Genomic DNA, 14,983 nt, shown 5'->3' on the forward strand with positions numbered 1-14,983 from the left:
GCATTGGAGGGAGATGGAACTTTTATGTCTGCTGCCTCAAACGACACGCCCCCGGATAATGTATTGTTAGAATGTACTAATAAATTGTTAAATTAATATCGGTAATACAACATCGACATCCATCTTGAGATTTAAGGGAGATATACCTAAGGTCGATATTCCAATAGTAATGTACTTCAAATCGGAACTAGCTATTATTTTGTTACTCTTTCTAATGAAATAGGTACGTGCTTAGCAAATTTTAATGTTCACGATTGACTTCCGCGGTTAAGGAATAAATAAACATTGTGTAATAAAAATCAAACCCGCAAAATTATAATTTGCGTAATTACTGGTGGTAAGACCTCTTGACTCCGCACGGGTAGGTTCCACCGCCCTGCCTATTTCTGCCGTAAGGCAGTAATGCGATTCGGTTTGATGGGTGGGACAGCCGTTGTAACTATACTGAGACCTTAGAACTCATATCTCAAGGTGGGTGGCGGCATTTACGTTGTAGATGTCTATGGGCTCCGGTAACCACTTAACACCAGGTGGCCTGTGAGCTCGTCCAACGAAGCCATAAAAATAAATAAATAAAAATTGGTTATGAAGTCGTCGTGCCCTAAGTGTTAAGACGTCCGATGTAAGTCGTATCGAGCAAGGCGGCTGTGTCGATGTTCGAATCCCGCAGTCCAGTTATCGATTTTTTTTTAAATTAAATATCAAAAAAATTAACAAAAAAATTAAAGCACCTCAAAATTTTTAGATTACGTAAATACTTGAGACATATATCATGATTTCTATTGGCGACTTAACACTAAGCTAATAACAAATACCAATGGGCAAAGACTCGCAATACCCTTCCTGGTATAGTAGTTCTCAAAATCAGTGTTTTGAAACAGAAATACAATTATACCTACGTAATTTTATTGGCATTGTTTATACTTGCATACACATGGAAATAAGGGAATTAGTAAAAATGGTTTATTAATTATTTTGTTTCAGTATTAATATGGACCTCCAAAAAATTCTTTGCAGGATAAAAAATTTAAAACGTGTATTTGTTTTAAATTAGTTTTTTTTTTTTAAATGATAAGATGATTTGACAGTGGTTCCATTTTTAAGTGATCTAAATGAAAAAAGCAGCATTAAATAAACAGTTAGTTCAATTCAACGGAAAAAAACATTTTTAGATTAATATGTAAGACGCGTTTAAAATAATGGCGGCTTTATGGCGGCCATGTTTTTTCGGAACAACGAGAAGTCAATAACATTATTTTAAAAAAGCATAGGTAATTGAACTTACTGCAAATCTAATGGTTAATCGTTACCGTATTTTATGGACATCGATAATGTTATAGGCAAAACAATACTAAACTTTATTTCTCGAAGCATTACATATATTTTTCCATTTCATATTTTAATTAGAATTAAGTTTTTCGTTTCCCGTAGCAAGCAATGATTAATGTCTCATATAATATTATTATTTTTTTAAATCCGAGGCACCAGACATAACGGTTTGTTAGTCTTTACGTTTTAGAAAAAAAAAGTGACTATCGATGTTCATAAACTTTCACTTTATGGCGCGCAGGAAAATCTTTGATTTAAATATAGACATTAAAAGCTAAAGCCTCGATACTTGTTTAAAAAAAATCGCCATTACACATACTTAACAGAACCATGATTTTTAGATGTAATTTTATGTTCATTAAATATGGTCTCATTGAAATCAATGAAAATGTGTGCTAATTATGTACCCACTAATCATTATTTTTAAATATATTTAAAACTAGAACGTATCCCGATCTTGTGCGTTTAATGTCAAAAAGTATTTAAATCTAGTAGTTCTGCTAGTGATATTGAACTTAATTTTAATGTACATAAATATGATTTTTAAATACAGGGTGTAAACGATTCATTCGTGGGCTGGTCATTCCAGATTATCAAACAAAAGCTTTTCACTGGTTTTTGCGCTGCACGCAATGCAATGCAAAGTTGATCTGACACTGGTCAAGGGTCGCACATGAAACACGTCAATTACCCTCACTTTTGTTTACGGGTTCACGGGACCTGAATACTTGTATACTGAATTATTGTGGTTCGAATATTTTATCTCTGGACTTTCATTCTACATTCTATTTAGGTATAGTTAGTTGTTCACATAAAACTTGTTCCGAAAAGGTCGCTTATAATATATTTACTTTTTTATGTTGACTTTTAGGCAGACTTTTTTTTTTATTGCCCGTGTAGGCAGACGAACATACGGCCCACCTGATGGTGAGTGGTTATCGTCGCCCATGGACGTCAGCAATGCCAGATGCTGTGCTGCATACAGCCAAGCAGCTGCCTACTAATTAAATTTAATTTGAGAAATTTTCTTTATTACAAATTGCTAAATAATCAAATCCCTAATTCTAGACAAATGTTTCATTTTTATTTTAATATATTTTTACTTAAATTCTTTACTATTGCGTTGTGAACGTTCAACTTCTTGCATTTTAATTCCATATATGCGAAATGACCGCCATTTTGTTTCACATTAATGATAATTTTACACCCTGTATTTATTGAATTGTTCGAATATTAGGAAAAGTTAATAAGAGCTACAGATAATATACCTTATGGAGTTATCGGAGATCTGACTCTGATTTTCTAGAATGTGCCTTAATTCTTCATGTCTCCTCAAGCACTGAAGCTTGAGTTGGTCGTAGTCAAGCCAATTAGCAACCTCTCGAGGCAAGGCTTCGTTTTTCACCAACAAACGAAAACTAACATTCCTATAATGACGTAAAAACTTCTCATCATCCGAATAATCTGTGTCCTCATGCTGTATTCTGAATCTTTCCTCGTCCAATGCCGTTTTCAATTCTCTCCTGAGCGTTTTCAAGAAGTCCCTTGCCGATTTCGGTCGTGTCACGTATTCGCAGTCTTGTACGACGCCATTTTGCGAGTAAATCACTTGAACAAAATGGCGGCCGTCGGTCAGCTGACGCAGTTTCAGGCCGCGACTGAAACAACAGAGATTTAGTTAACGTTTTAGCGAATTGAACGGATAATGTGATGAGAATGAGGAGGCGAGCAGGGGTGTTAAGAAAAAAAAAATATTTTATTAAATTCCTTTCAACTTGTATTTAAAAATAGCTGCAATTACATTGCAAAGGTATTAATAGGTTAATAGGTCTTAATAGCGTTGTATTAAGGAAGTGAGTGCTAAGTGACCGTGTTTTGAAGGCTTAACTTTTGTCGTTCAGTAGGTAGCGTGAGCGTATTTTTTTTTATTGCTTATTACTAGAATAAGTATGAAAAAAAGAACCGAATTCTTTCTTAGTTCAACGTACAATGCCGAGTTAATACCTTGATTACGAGTGTTTTGATATATATCATATCGACACGCCCGATCGATGTACAGTGCAGTACTAAAAATTAATTGAGATTTAAAATATACATATGTACGAAGCATTTAGTGTAAGCTCATTTCGAATAAGATTTAACGGCCACTAATCGTACCGGGTTCGCTTAAGCTGTCTGTCTATTCTAAAAGTTCGTTATTTATTGGTAGAGGGATTATTTTATCCTATCATTAATAGTTTTCGCAGGACACGCGATGTAAAGTATATTTTAGGTAATTTTTTTACACCTTTGGGTTACATTATTGGAGTTTTAGTAAGGATCCCTAATTTTTTTTAATAAAAGATTATAGCCTATGTCACTCGGGAATAGTGCAGCTTCCAAACAGTAAAATAATTTTTCTAATCGGTTCAGTAGTTTCGGAGCCTATTCAATACAAACAAACAAACAAATCTTTCCTCTTTATAATATTAGTATAGACAATAGGTGGCTAGTGTGTAGTTTTAATATTTTTTTATTAAAATTGTCATTGTAGATCAGGATTAATATCATAGATATCGAGGGATGAAAGACAATTTGGTTTAAGCGAGAATTTTGCAACTTTACAGGAGAGCCATTTTGAAACTACATAAATATGAAGAAAAAAAAAATTATAACAAAAAAACTTCTTCAGCTATTTCAGTGGAGTAAACTTAATTTAAGTGGAATTAAAACATTGAACTTACAGCTAACTGTTCGAATTAAGGTTATTTTTCTCCAAAATGTGGGCTTCGTTCCAAATTTTTTTTTTTTTTTTTTTTTTTTTTTATTTTTTTTTTATTGCTTAGCTGTGTGGACGAGTTCACAGCCCACCTGATGTTAAGTGGTTACTGGAGCCCATAGACATCTACAACGTAAATGCGCCACACACCTTGAGATATAGTTCTAAGGTCTCAGTATAGTCACAACGGCTGCCCCACCCTTCAAACCGAAACGCATTACTGCTTCACGGCAGAAATAGGCGGGGCGGTGGTACCTACCCGTGCGGACTCACAAGAGGTCCTACCACCAGTAATTACGCAAATTATAATTTTGCGGGTTTCATTTTTATTACACGATGTTATTCCTTCACCGTGGAAGTCAATCGTGAACATTTGTTGAGTACGTATTTCATTAGAAAAATTGGTACCCGCCTGCGGGATTCGAACACCGGTGCATCGCTTCAACACGAATGCACCGGACGTCTTATCCGTTAGGCCACGACGACCACAAAATTGAAAGATTGGATTTTTTATCTCAATTTGCAATCATATATTGTATTTATTTATTGCGAATCACTTGTTTAATGTATGACAAAGAGTTATTCCACTAGCTACGAAAACTCTAAATTTCTAACATATGGTGGTATAAGTTAGCTTTCTTTGTTTTTTTCTACCTATTCATTGGTAGCCTAAGGGACTATTCCAACTTCAAGCGGACCGGTAGGTGAGTTCACAGGAGAACTGCTAACACTAACCCTAGCAAGAGCAGTACTTCGCTGAATCTACGACCGGATCGGAATCTCGACCCACTGAGAAGATCAGGCGAGAAACTCAGTGGGTTGTAGTGTAAGTTAGCCAATCGATATGATGGTTCAGTGTTCAGGATTAGTTCTTGTTTAATAGATGGCGCTGTATTCAAAATCTAAACGTTTCATTTACGGTACTATTTATTTATTAAATATGTATTTAAAGATAGATTAATGTTTGTCTCGAAAGCATTCTCGCATCGTTGATCCGATTGCAGTGAAACTATGGGAAATTTAAACCGGTACTTAAAAAACTTGGTATAGTTGCTGTTCATGCTACAATGAAGGGTTCTACGATAGTACCATTAACGCACGCCGGACGGCGCTCGAGCTGTTTCCAGAAATAGATGTTTTTTATACAGTGAAATCACAATGGTCATTGTATTTCGCTACTTAAGAATAAATAATATCTGTCACAGAACAGAACACCGTACGCGCCGAATTGCTCAGTTGGGCGTTGAAGTTAACCGCATGAAAATCGTGTGCCCTGTCGCGTTCTATCGCATTCATATTTAAATTAAAATCTAAGAGAAATGCATTACTGTAATATCTTCATATTTCTTTTATATGTAATCATGAATTTTAAGATGTAATCTTAATTTACTTACACTTATTACTTTTACTAGCGGTTTCACTCATTTTGATGCAGTCAAATTTATATGTACATATTTGGAAACGTCACGACGTTACGTGATTTCGTTGCGTGACTTAGTTTGTTAATATTGTTACTACGGTAAGAGTAACGCCATCTGTCGCCGAATAGCCGAACGAAACTCGAAGGATTTAGTAACACCCAGAGCGCTCGAGAAGTACAACGCCATCTATTGTCAGATAGCGGAAACACTCATCGAAGGTACTCGACTTGTGAGGAATGTTCTCGACGATTCTAGGGATGTCGTATCGACTATAAAAGCGTTGCAGGGATGACACACAGTCAGTCAGTAATCGGAAGTACTCGAAGCGAAACAGCGAACGGTTCACCTGAAGCGAAGCGGAAGAAGTGAAATGAGTATTTTAAAGTTTTCTGTGAATGTCCTAAGTGCAAATACAGTTTAATTAAGTTGTACTTCGGTAGAATTTTATATATCCCGAACCCCAGCGCGTAACAATGCCTTGTTTTTCCAGGTTTTAACGTGTAATAATTGTGGCTTTTCCTTTCAAGTCATCCAATCCCGTTTCTATAGGATAGCGATCGGAGCGCCGTGATACGTGAGGAATTTAGATCCTCACGAAGACCTCCATACGGAGTCTCTACGTAACTGAAGTGAGAATCAAAATGCTTCTTCGAAAAAGCCTCTAATTAAATGACTGACCTAGATGACGAGGCAACCCACAGCCGCTGTTTACCTAAGCATATCCTTTCGGAACATACTGATTCATACGTTCCAACTAGACCATAGACACAGCCCAATGAGTAACTCGCCGGATCTTTTCATTGGGTTGCGATTCCGATCCGGTGGTAGATTCTGTGAAGCACTGCTCTCCCTAGGGCTCTAGTGTTAGCAAATTCTCTCAGGTTGAGCCCGTGAGCTCACTTCCCCGTCCATACGTAGCTGAAGTAGCTTCGTTGACTACTCAACACATAGTTAAGGAATAAATGGTGGCATTTTATTCGTTTAGCATCTATGGTAGAGCGAGAAAACGCGGTAAAATGAAGCATATACGATGTATTACGTGGCATTTCGATTACCTCTTTTTTTTTTTTTTGGTCAGGAGGTAATCGCCGGACTTCCGCCCTCCCCTGGGGATGGAGGGCGGGGCATGTCGGAGTCGAACTGACGAACTGACTAAAACCTCCTGTCGCTCAACAACCCGTGTCCGAACCTCGCATGAGACAGAACCCATGAAAAGGCAAAGGGGCAAACCCATGAAAATCTCGATTACCTCTAAACAGTTCAATGAATTGACAGTTAATTCCTACAATTTTTATGCGAGCTTGTTTAATTTTCAAATTCGTCCCGTACAATTTTTTTTTATATCGTTTACGTCAATATCATTATTTCGTTGCGTTATTAGTAAATAATTTCGGGATTGTATCGTGAAGAACTTGGCTGTTGAGATTCAGTTACCTTTGCCTTTGTCTAAATGAAAAGCGAAGCAAAAAGTATTTATGCTTAGCTCGTTCTGGGTAGAACCTAAGTCTATATCTGCAGTCGGTATCATTGCGCCACTTTGAGAAAGTGGTAGGACATGAGAACCCTGAGAACGACTCTTGTCGTGGCCGCTAGAAACTACATACCCGATCCTGTAGACCAAATGGTAAACAGTCCAAAACACGTCATTACGGATCCTCAAGATCCACTAACGGTGCTTCTAGGTACCTCAAGCACCGGTCATCGTTCTCGTCGAACCCGTCGCTTGCGACGAAGGGCTGGACGAGTAAATTAACCCTCAGACACAGCCCACTGAGTTTCTCGCCGGATCTCTCAGTGGGTCGCGTTTCCGATCCGGTGGTAGATTCTGCGAAGCACGGCTCTTGCTAGGGCCAGTGTTAGCAACACTCCGGTTTGAGCTCCGTGAGCTCACCTACATGTTAGGTTAGGTCGACCGCGTGACCGTTATTTCAAATCATGGATCAGTTTTCGACAGCCTGACCGACTAAGTTCGTATATAAGTAAAGTATAGTAAATAAGCTTTTTTTTATTTATTGCTTAGATGTGTGGACGAGCTCACAGCCCACCTGTAAATGCACAGGCGTAAATGCGCCACACACCTTGAGATATAGTTCTAAGGTCTCAGTATAGTCACAATGGCTGCGCCACCCTTCAAACCGAAACGCATTACTGCTTCACGGCAGAAATAGGCAGGGTGGTGGTACTTACCTTACCCGTGCGGACTCACAAGAGGTCTTACCACCAGTAATTACGCAAATTATAATTTTGCGAGTTTTTGATTTTTATTGCACGATGTTCGATCCTTCACCGTGGAAGTCAATCGTGAACATTTGTTAAGTACGTATTTCATTAGAAAAATTGGTACCCGCCTGCGGGATTCGAACACCGGTGCATCGCTCGATACGAATGCACCGGACGTCTTATCCTTTAAGCCACGAAGCTTATTATATGTAGGTAGATGGGGTAAGGAAATCGCTTGTTATACCAGAATTTGACCTCTCTCTCGTTTAATAGTGAATGGAGAAGAAATTCACGCTATAATAACCACGGTATGGTATGAGAGCAAATTTAACCCACTGAGTTTCTCGCCGGATCTTCTCAGTGGGTCGCGTTTCCGATCTGGTGGTCTTGCTAGGGTCAGTGTTAGCAACTCTCCGGCTTGAGCCCCGTGAGCTCACCTACAAACGTTAGGGTGAAGCTGAAATAGCCTCTCAAGGCTATCAGCATAGGTAGAAAAAAAAAGAGAGCAAATAGAAAAAAAATCGTCAAACCGAGGGCGCATTGTAATGCAAAATTCGATTATCGTTGTATTATGCGCAAATGCGTACGTATCGATTACGCAAGAGAGCTGTCAACGGGCATCATCTGATCTGATTTGTTAGGTCGATGTAATGCAACAGCGAACAATTCGATGGTTAATATTTATTTTACTTCGATCTATTTCAATTAACATCGAGCTGATGTTCATCGTCAGATGTCAAGTGACATCTTGATATTTTATTGTAAGATTTAAAACTTTTTTTTGTGCTTCGGTGTGTAGACGGCCCACCTGGCGTTAAATGGTTACCGGAGCCCATAGACATCTACAACATAAATACCGCTACCTACCTTGAGATATGAGTTCTGAGGTCTTAGTTTTTTACAGTACAACGGCTGCCCCACACTTTAGGCCGAAACGCATTACTGCTTAACGGCAGAAATAGGCAGGGTAGCGGCACCTACCCGTGCGGACTCACATGAGGTCATACCGCCAGTAAAATGTCTTGTTGTCATTTTATTATTCACGTATATACACACCCTAGTTACGTACTGTTCCGAGATAATCTAGCTTCTATAGAAAAAATCGATATTAAACCCTAAAAATACCTTAAATTTGATGTTAGTCACTCAAAATGGTGTTATTAATTTAAAACCCTCTTATTAGCTTTATTATTTGCGTCTAACGTAATATTTCGACTTCAAGACGTCTGTCTGATTAACGCACGTGCGTCAAGGATTGATGACGTCACAAGCAAGTTGTCGTGGCCTAACGGATAAGACGTCCGGTGCATTCGTGTTGAAGCGATGCACCGGTGATCGAATTCCGCAGGTGGGTACCAATTTTTCTAATGAAATACGTACTCAACAAATGTTCACGATTGACTTCCACGGTGAAGGAATAACATCGTGTAATAAAAATGAAACCCGCAAAATTATAATTTGCGTAATTACTGGTGGTGGGACCTCTTATGAGTCCGCGCGGGTGGGTACCACCACCATGCCTATTTCTGCCGTGAAGCAGTAACGCGTTTCGGTTTGAAGGGTGGGGCAGCCGTTGTAACTATACTTGAGACCTTAGAACTTGTATCTCAAGGTGGGTGGCGCATTTACGTTGTGAATGTCTATGGGCTCCAGTAACCACTTAACATCAGGTGGGCTGTGAGCTCGTTCACCCAACTATGCAATAAAAAAAAATGGTAACTTCGCTCTAATATCCCGACCGGTATCGGCAGGAGACAAAAAAATCAGACCAAATTAATTGTTAGTTCGGTTTGCTATTTATGCATGTTATTTTTTTGTTTTTAATTTTTTAAACTAGGTGTATTTAGCATTATTTATCGACTGATTTTGTTTAAATAAAAAAAACACTGTAAATTTTTCGAACTCTTGTTGTGAACTCGAAGAAATCTTACTTCATTATTATCATAATTAAAATTGCAGGACAAAGACACCGTAACAGAACATATTTATATCTAGTCAGGTCATAAATTCTGTCACATGTTTAATGTAAAATAATTGAAACAAGTTTATTCATTATGTAACCATTCATATACCAAAATGAACTTAACAAAACATAGATTCTTATGACACTAAAGTTTATTCAAAATGACCTCCGTGATTTTGAATACAGCCCTTCAATCTGCGCGGCCAGTCGTCTATCGCAGCACGAACGAGGTCCATGTCAATATCGGCGGATGCCTTAATCAAGGATGTCTTGAGTGACTCCAAATTGGGATGAGGCTTTGAGCACGCCTTTTCCTCCAAGTGTTGCCATATCTTGTAATCTAACGGATTCAAATCTGGACTGGAGGAGGGCCAGTCTTCGTGCCGGATGAAGTCGATTTCACGCGCCGCCAGCCAGTCTTGTGTGCTCTTCGCTTTATGAGCTGGCGCCGAATCTTGTTGGAATACCCAGTGCCTGTTATTGAACATGGTATGAGAAACAGGTTCCACAAGGTTCGTCAGGACTGTATTTTGATACACAATTGCATTCGTTTTTACACCTTTCTCACAAAAATGTACCTCTGTTAAGCCCCAATAAGAAACTCCCAACCATACCATGAGCGAGGATGGAAAATGACCTCGTTGGACACGCGGAATACGGTTGCTCGCTTCTTCACTACTGTGTGCGTACACCTTATCATTTTGTTTGTTGTAGCTCTCTTCTACGGTAAAAATTTTTTCATCCGAAAAAAGTATTTCCCGATATTTTTTTCCCGCGTACCGCTTCAACAAAGCGCGGCATCTCTTCAGTCTCAGGTCCATTAGACGAGCATTCAAACGATGTCCTGTTTTTCTTCGATATGCCCGAAGCCCCAAGTCTTCATTTAACACCCTTTTCACCGTGGTTCTGCTTAACCCCATCTGAAGGGCCAACAGTTTCTGCTTACGTTTGGGATTTCTTTGAATTCGCGCCTTCACAGCTTTTATCACTGCTGGAGTCCTAACAGACCGAGGGCGACCACTTCTTGACCTGTCATTTACACTAGAGTCTTCATTGTATCGTTTGATGGTACGATAAACGAATCTTTTGGTTATATTCAAATTTTTCAGTATGTTAAAAATTTGAATTGGCGCGTAACCGCAACGATGCAACGCAATAACTGCAACACGGTCTTCTTTAAGCGTCCACTCCATATTTAAAAATGAGTAAAATTCTAAAAGTATACATTTTTATTTTCATGAACAATTCTAAATTCGAATTCAACAAACTTTTTTGTGGCCAGCATTCTAAAAGAAAAGTTTTTACTGTGTGACAATACTTATGACCTGACTAGTTATACAGGGTGGCCCATAAGTCCTTTGAAAAGTAAAATTTGAATAAAACGAACAGGGCGCGCGTGAGCGGTGCAGGGGAAGCGGGGGGAGTAACTTCGGTTTCTGGGAATTTAGTCGCGATGGAGCGTTTTACCGGAGCGGACCGTGCGTTTTGTGTGCGCGAGTTTTATAAAAACGACAATTCGGCAACCGTTGCGCGGCGTAAATTTCGAGAACACAAAGGTTTACACAACTTTGACGACACTCCAACTCTTCAAACGATTAAGAACTGGGTTGCTAAGTTCGAGGAGACCGGTTCGACGTTAGATTAACCGCGGTTGGGTCGCCCAAGGACGTCACGTACGGAACAAAACATAGACACAGTGACACAGTCTATTCGCGAAAATCCGACACAGTCAACTCGTAAGCGCGCCAGAGCATTAAACGTATCCAGGACATCGTTACAACGGATTTTGAAGAAAGATTTACATATGCACCCTTACAAAATTCAGTTGGTTCAAGAATTAAAGGAAACTGACGGTATTCAAAGACAAAATTATGCGAATGAAATGTTGAATCGGTTTACTTCCTTCAATAACATAATGTTCTCTGACGAGGCTCATTTCCATCTTAACGGGCATGTTAGTAAACAAAATTGCCGCTATTGGAGCCCCATCAATCCAAAACTTAAGCATCAGAAGCCCTTACATAGTCCGAAAGTGACTGTTTGGGCCGCTATGTCAGCCCATGGTATCCTAGGGCCTTACTTCTTTGAGGATGGCAGAGGGCGCGCAGTTACTGTTACGTCGGAGCGATATGTGGCTATGATCGAAGAGTTTTTCATACCAGAATTGCAAAACTTTTCAGGCTTTAATGCCAGGACGTGGTTTCAACAGGATGGGGCCACTTCTCACACCTCTAACACTGCTATGCCCGTTATCCGTCAACTTTTTCCTGGCAAAGCTATCTCTAAGAGAGGAGACATTTCCTGGCCTCCACGTAGTCCAGATCTGACCCCGATGGATTTTTTTTTGTGGGGCTACCTTAAGGCTAAAGTATACGACACAAACCCGCGGTCAATTGAGGCCCTAAAAGAAAACATCCGCAGAGAAATGACAAGCATTTCAGCAGTGACGTGCCGCGCAGTCATCGACAATTTTAGACGTCGTTTGCAAGAGTGCCGTGATCGCAACGGATTACATTTAGGAGATGTTATTTTCAAAAAATAATTCCCGTTTTTTAAGCTTTTTATGTAAATAAAAATTTAATTCATAATGTAATTAGTTTTATTTTAATAATTTTTTTTCATATCAAAGGACTTATGGGCCACCCTGTATAATATATTTATATACCGTCATGTTCATCTATACGTTTGTTACAAGACTGTGGTAAGTTCGTATTTCGCTCGTGTCCGGTGTAACATGCATTGCTACTTTCGCATAGCACCATCCTTTGCGGGGTGCATTTAAGTACATCCCTTGCAAATGGTTTGACGAGTGCTCTATCAACCCCCAGGGGACTGTGCCAACGATATTTCTATCAAATTATAGTTTTATTGCCTCGAATATTTGTTTGATGAAATCTTTGTGTAGATTATTACACCCGTATCTTTAGTCGTTCACACGAGCGTAACTCGACTCGACTCAACCTCCAACGCGCGTTTCGGTATGCTTAGTCGTAAAAATAAACTCCACTCAAACGTCCTTGGAAAAATTTCCTAACCGGAGTGAAGTAAGCGAACTGTCAAGTCAAGGTACGTCGCGACGTACCTTGAACGTTCCTCAAGGCTGGTTTTCTATTCATGTCCAAATAGTATGTGGACCGCAAATGGAAATATATGATATTGTTGTGCAATGGCCTGGATCTGTGCATGATTCCCGCATATTTTGATAATTTAAGTTTGATAATATTTATAAAGTAAATAGTTCGAGGTTAGACATTTGAAACTTTTTATTTTATTTACCTACATAAGAGACATATTTTGCTTACTACCTGATAAATAAAGTCAATGCGATTATAAGTTTTATTTATATAATAATAAACTGGTGGTTGTGGAAAAGCACTTCAACAACACGATGCAACCAAAATCACACAAAAGCGGCGAATAAAAATACAAAGCCGGATCCGAAATCTAAAATAATAATAGGTTAGAAAGTAAATAATACACTTTCAGATTTACCGCACGCACACATATTTACGAATAACAGCAACCAAAACATCAAACAAGTTCATCTAATGTCAAACAGACAGCGGCAGCTTGACTTTGACATTAAACAATGACCATAGACTACAGAACTCTATGGGTTTGATGCTAGCTTGATCAAATTTTCATCATTATTACCTCACTCGAGGACAGTTGAGGAATATTGTAATGGTCGACTAAAAATACCAAACTCGAGTAAGTTTGGAGGGAATTCTTGAGCATCATCGGATGAGTTAAGAGTGGAGGACTATTTTACGAAACGTCTAAAGATACGGGCATTAGTCTAGGGATGGAATTACTTGGTTTCCCTCGAGCCAGAGAGAATATAAATTAATAACTAGATGATGACCGGTTTTTTTTTTGATAACGCCATCTCGTTGTGTCTTTAAGGCGGTTAGTTGCCCTTAATTAAGAAAAACAGTATTATTATTCGCCAATAGATGTCGGGAAGAGTTGATTATTGAAAACACGAATAAAACACCAATTTCTGAAAATAAATCGTAGCTAGATCGATTTATCGCCCCCGAAATCCCCTGTATACTAAATTTTATGAAAATCGTTGGAGCCGTTTCCGAGATTCAGATTATACCTATATATACAAGAATTGCTCGTTTAAAGGTATAAGATAACCGGGTACATATCACACCCGGTTATCGGACCCCGAACTGGGATTCCCGGTGACATAGCAATCGAAAATATGTAGACATTACCCAGACAAAGAGCAAACAGAACTTGCTTATCCCACTGAATGTTTGTCAAATGTGGGAATCGAAACCGCGACCCTTGACGCAGCATTCGCGGTAGCTAACCGCTGTGCCAACGAGTCAGAGCCCAGATACGATGCATCCAAATATAAAACAATATCGATTTATCAAGCATCGGTACTTTAAAAGCGTTTGGACGATCTCACAGCCCACCTGGTGTAAAGTGGTTACCGGAGGCCAAACACATCTACAACCTAAATGCCGCCACCCACCTTGAGATATGAGTTGTAAGGTCTCAGTATAGTTACAACGGCTGCCCCACCCTTCAAACCGAAACGCATTACTGCTTCACCGCAGAAATAGGCAGGGTGGTGGTACCTACCCGTGCGGACTCACAAGAGGTCCTACCACCGTGCGCCTCCATATTAGGACGCCTCTATCCTATGATTTGCAAGCGAAGTAAATTGTCCATTCGTAATAAGGTGACACTCTACAATACTTGCATACACTCCGTCATAACGCATGCAAGCGTAGTGTTCGCTCACGCGGCCCGCACTAACTTGAAGCACCTCCAATCCCGTTTTTGCAGGATAGCCGCCGGAGCACCATAGTTCCTGAGGAATGTGGATCTCCATGATGACCTGGAGCTTGACTCAATCGCTAAATATTTACAGTCGGCATCATTGTGCCACTTTGAGAAGGCGGCACGACATGAGAACCGTCTTGTCGTGACCGCTGGTAATTACATACCAAATCCTGTGGACCGAATGGTAAACAGTCGACGTCACCCTTACGAATCCATCAGATCCAATAATTCTTGCACTAGACGCCTTCAGCTCTAACACTAGGAGCAGGCTTAGGGACCCCGGTAACCGTACTCGTCGAACTCGACAAAGGGTTCGACGTGCAATTTAACCTAAACATCAGCCCGATGAGTTTCTTGCCGGATCAGCGGGTGGGTCCCTATCTCAATCCGGCAGTAGATTCAAAGCGGCTGTCCTTGTGATGTTAGGTCTCCCGTGGAGGCGCTCGGGCAGCTGTTAGCAAATCCCACTCTCTTGATTGAGCCTTT

The 14,983-nt window shown here is 39.7% G+C and overlaps 1 protein-coding gene across 3 annotated transcripts in view; it reads right to left on the reverse strand.

The window, feature by feature from the left end:
* The window catches only part of LOC114241653 (uncharacterized), a 101,869-nt gene that overhangs the window by 37,220 nt on the left and 49,666 nt on the right, over positions 1–14,983 (reverse strand). For all 3 annotated transcript variants that reach the window (XM_089737844.1, XM_089737845.1, XM_089737843.1), the window contains exon 3: positions 2,598–2,987. In XM_089737844.1, the coding sequence (XP_089593970.1) occupies positions 2,598–2,987 (390 nt within the window). The remainder of the gene's footprint in view (positions 1–2,597; positions 2,988–14,983) is intronic.

This window comes from Bombyx mandarina, chromosome 24 (genome assembly GCF_030267445.1).
Source record: "Bombyx mandarina strain Sakado chromosome 24, ASM3026744v2".
In the NCBI taxonomy this organism is placed as follows: domain Eukaryota; kingdom Metazoa; phylum Arthropoda; class Insecta; order Lepidoptera; family Bombycidae; genus Bombyx; species Bombyx mandarina.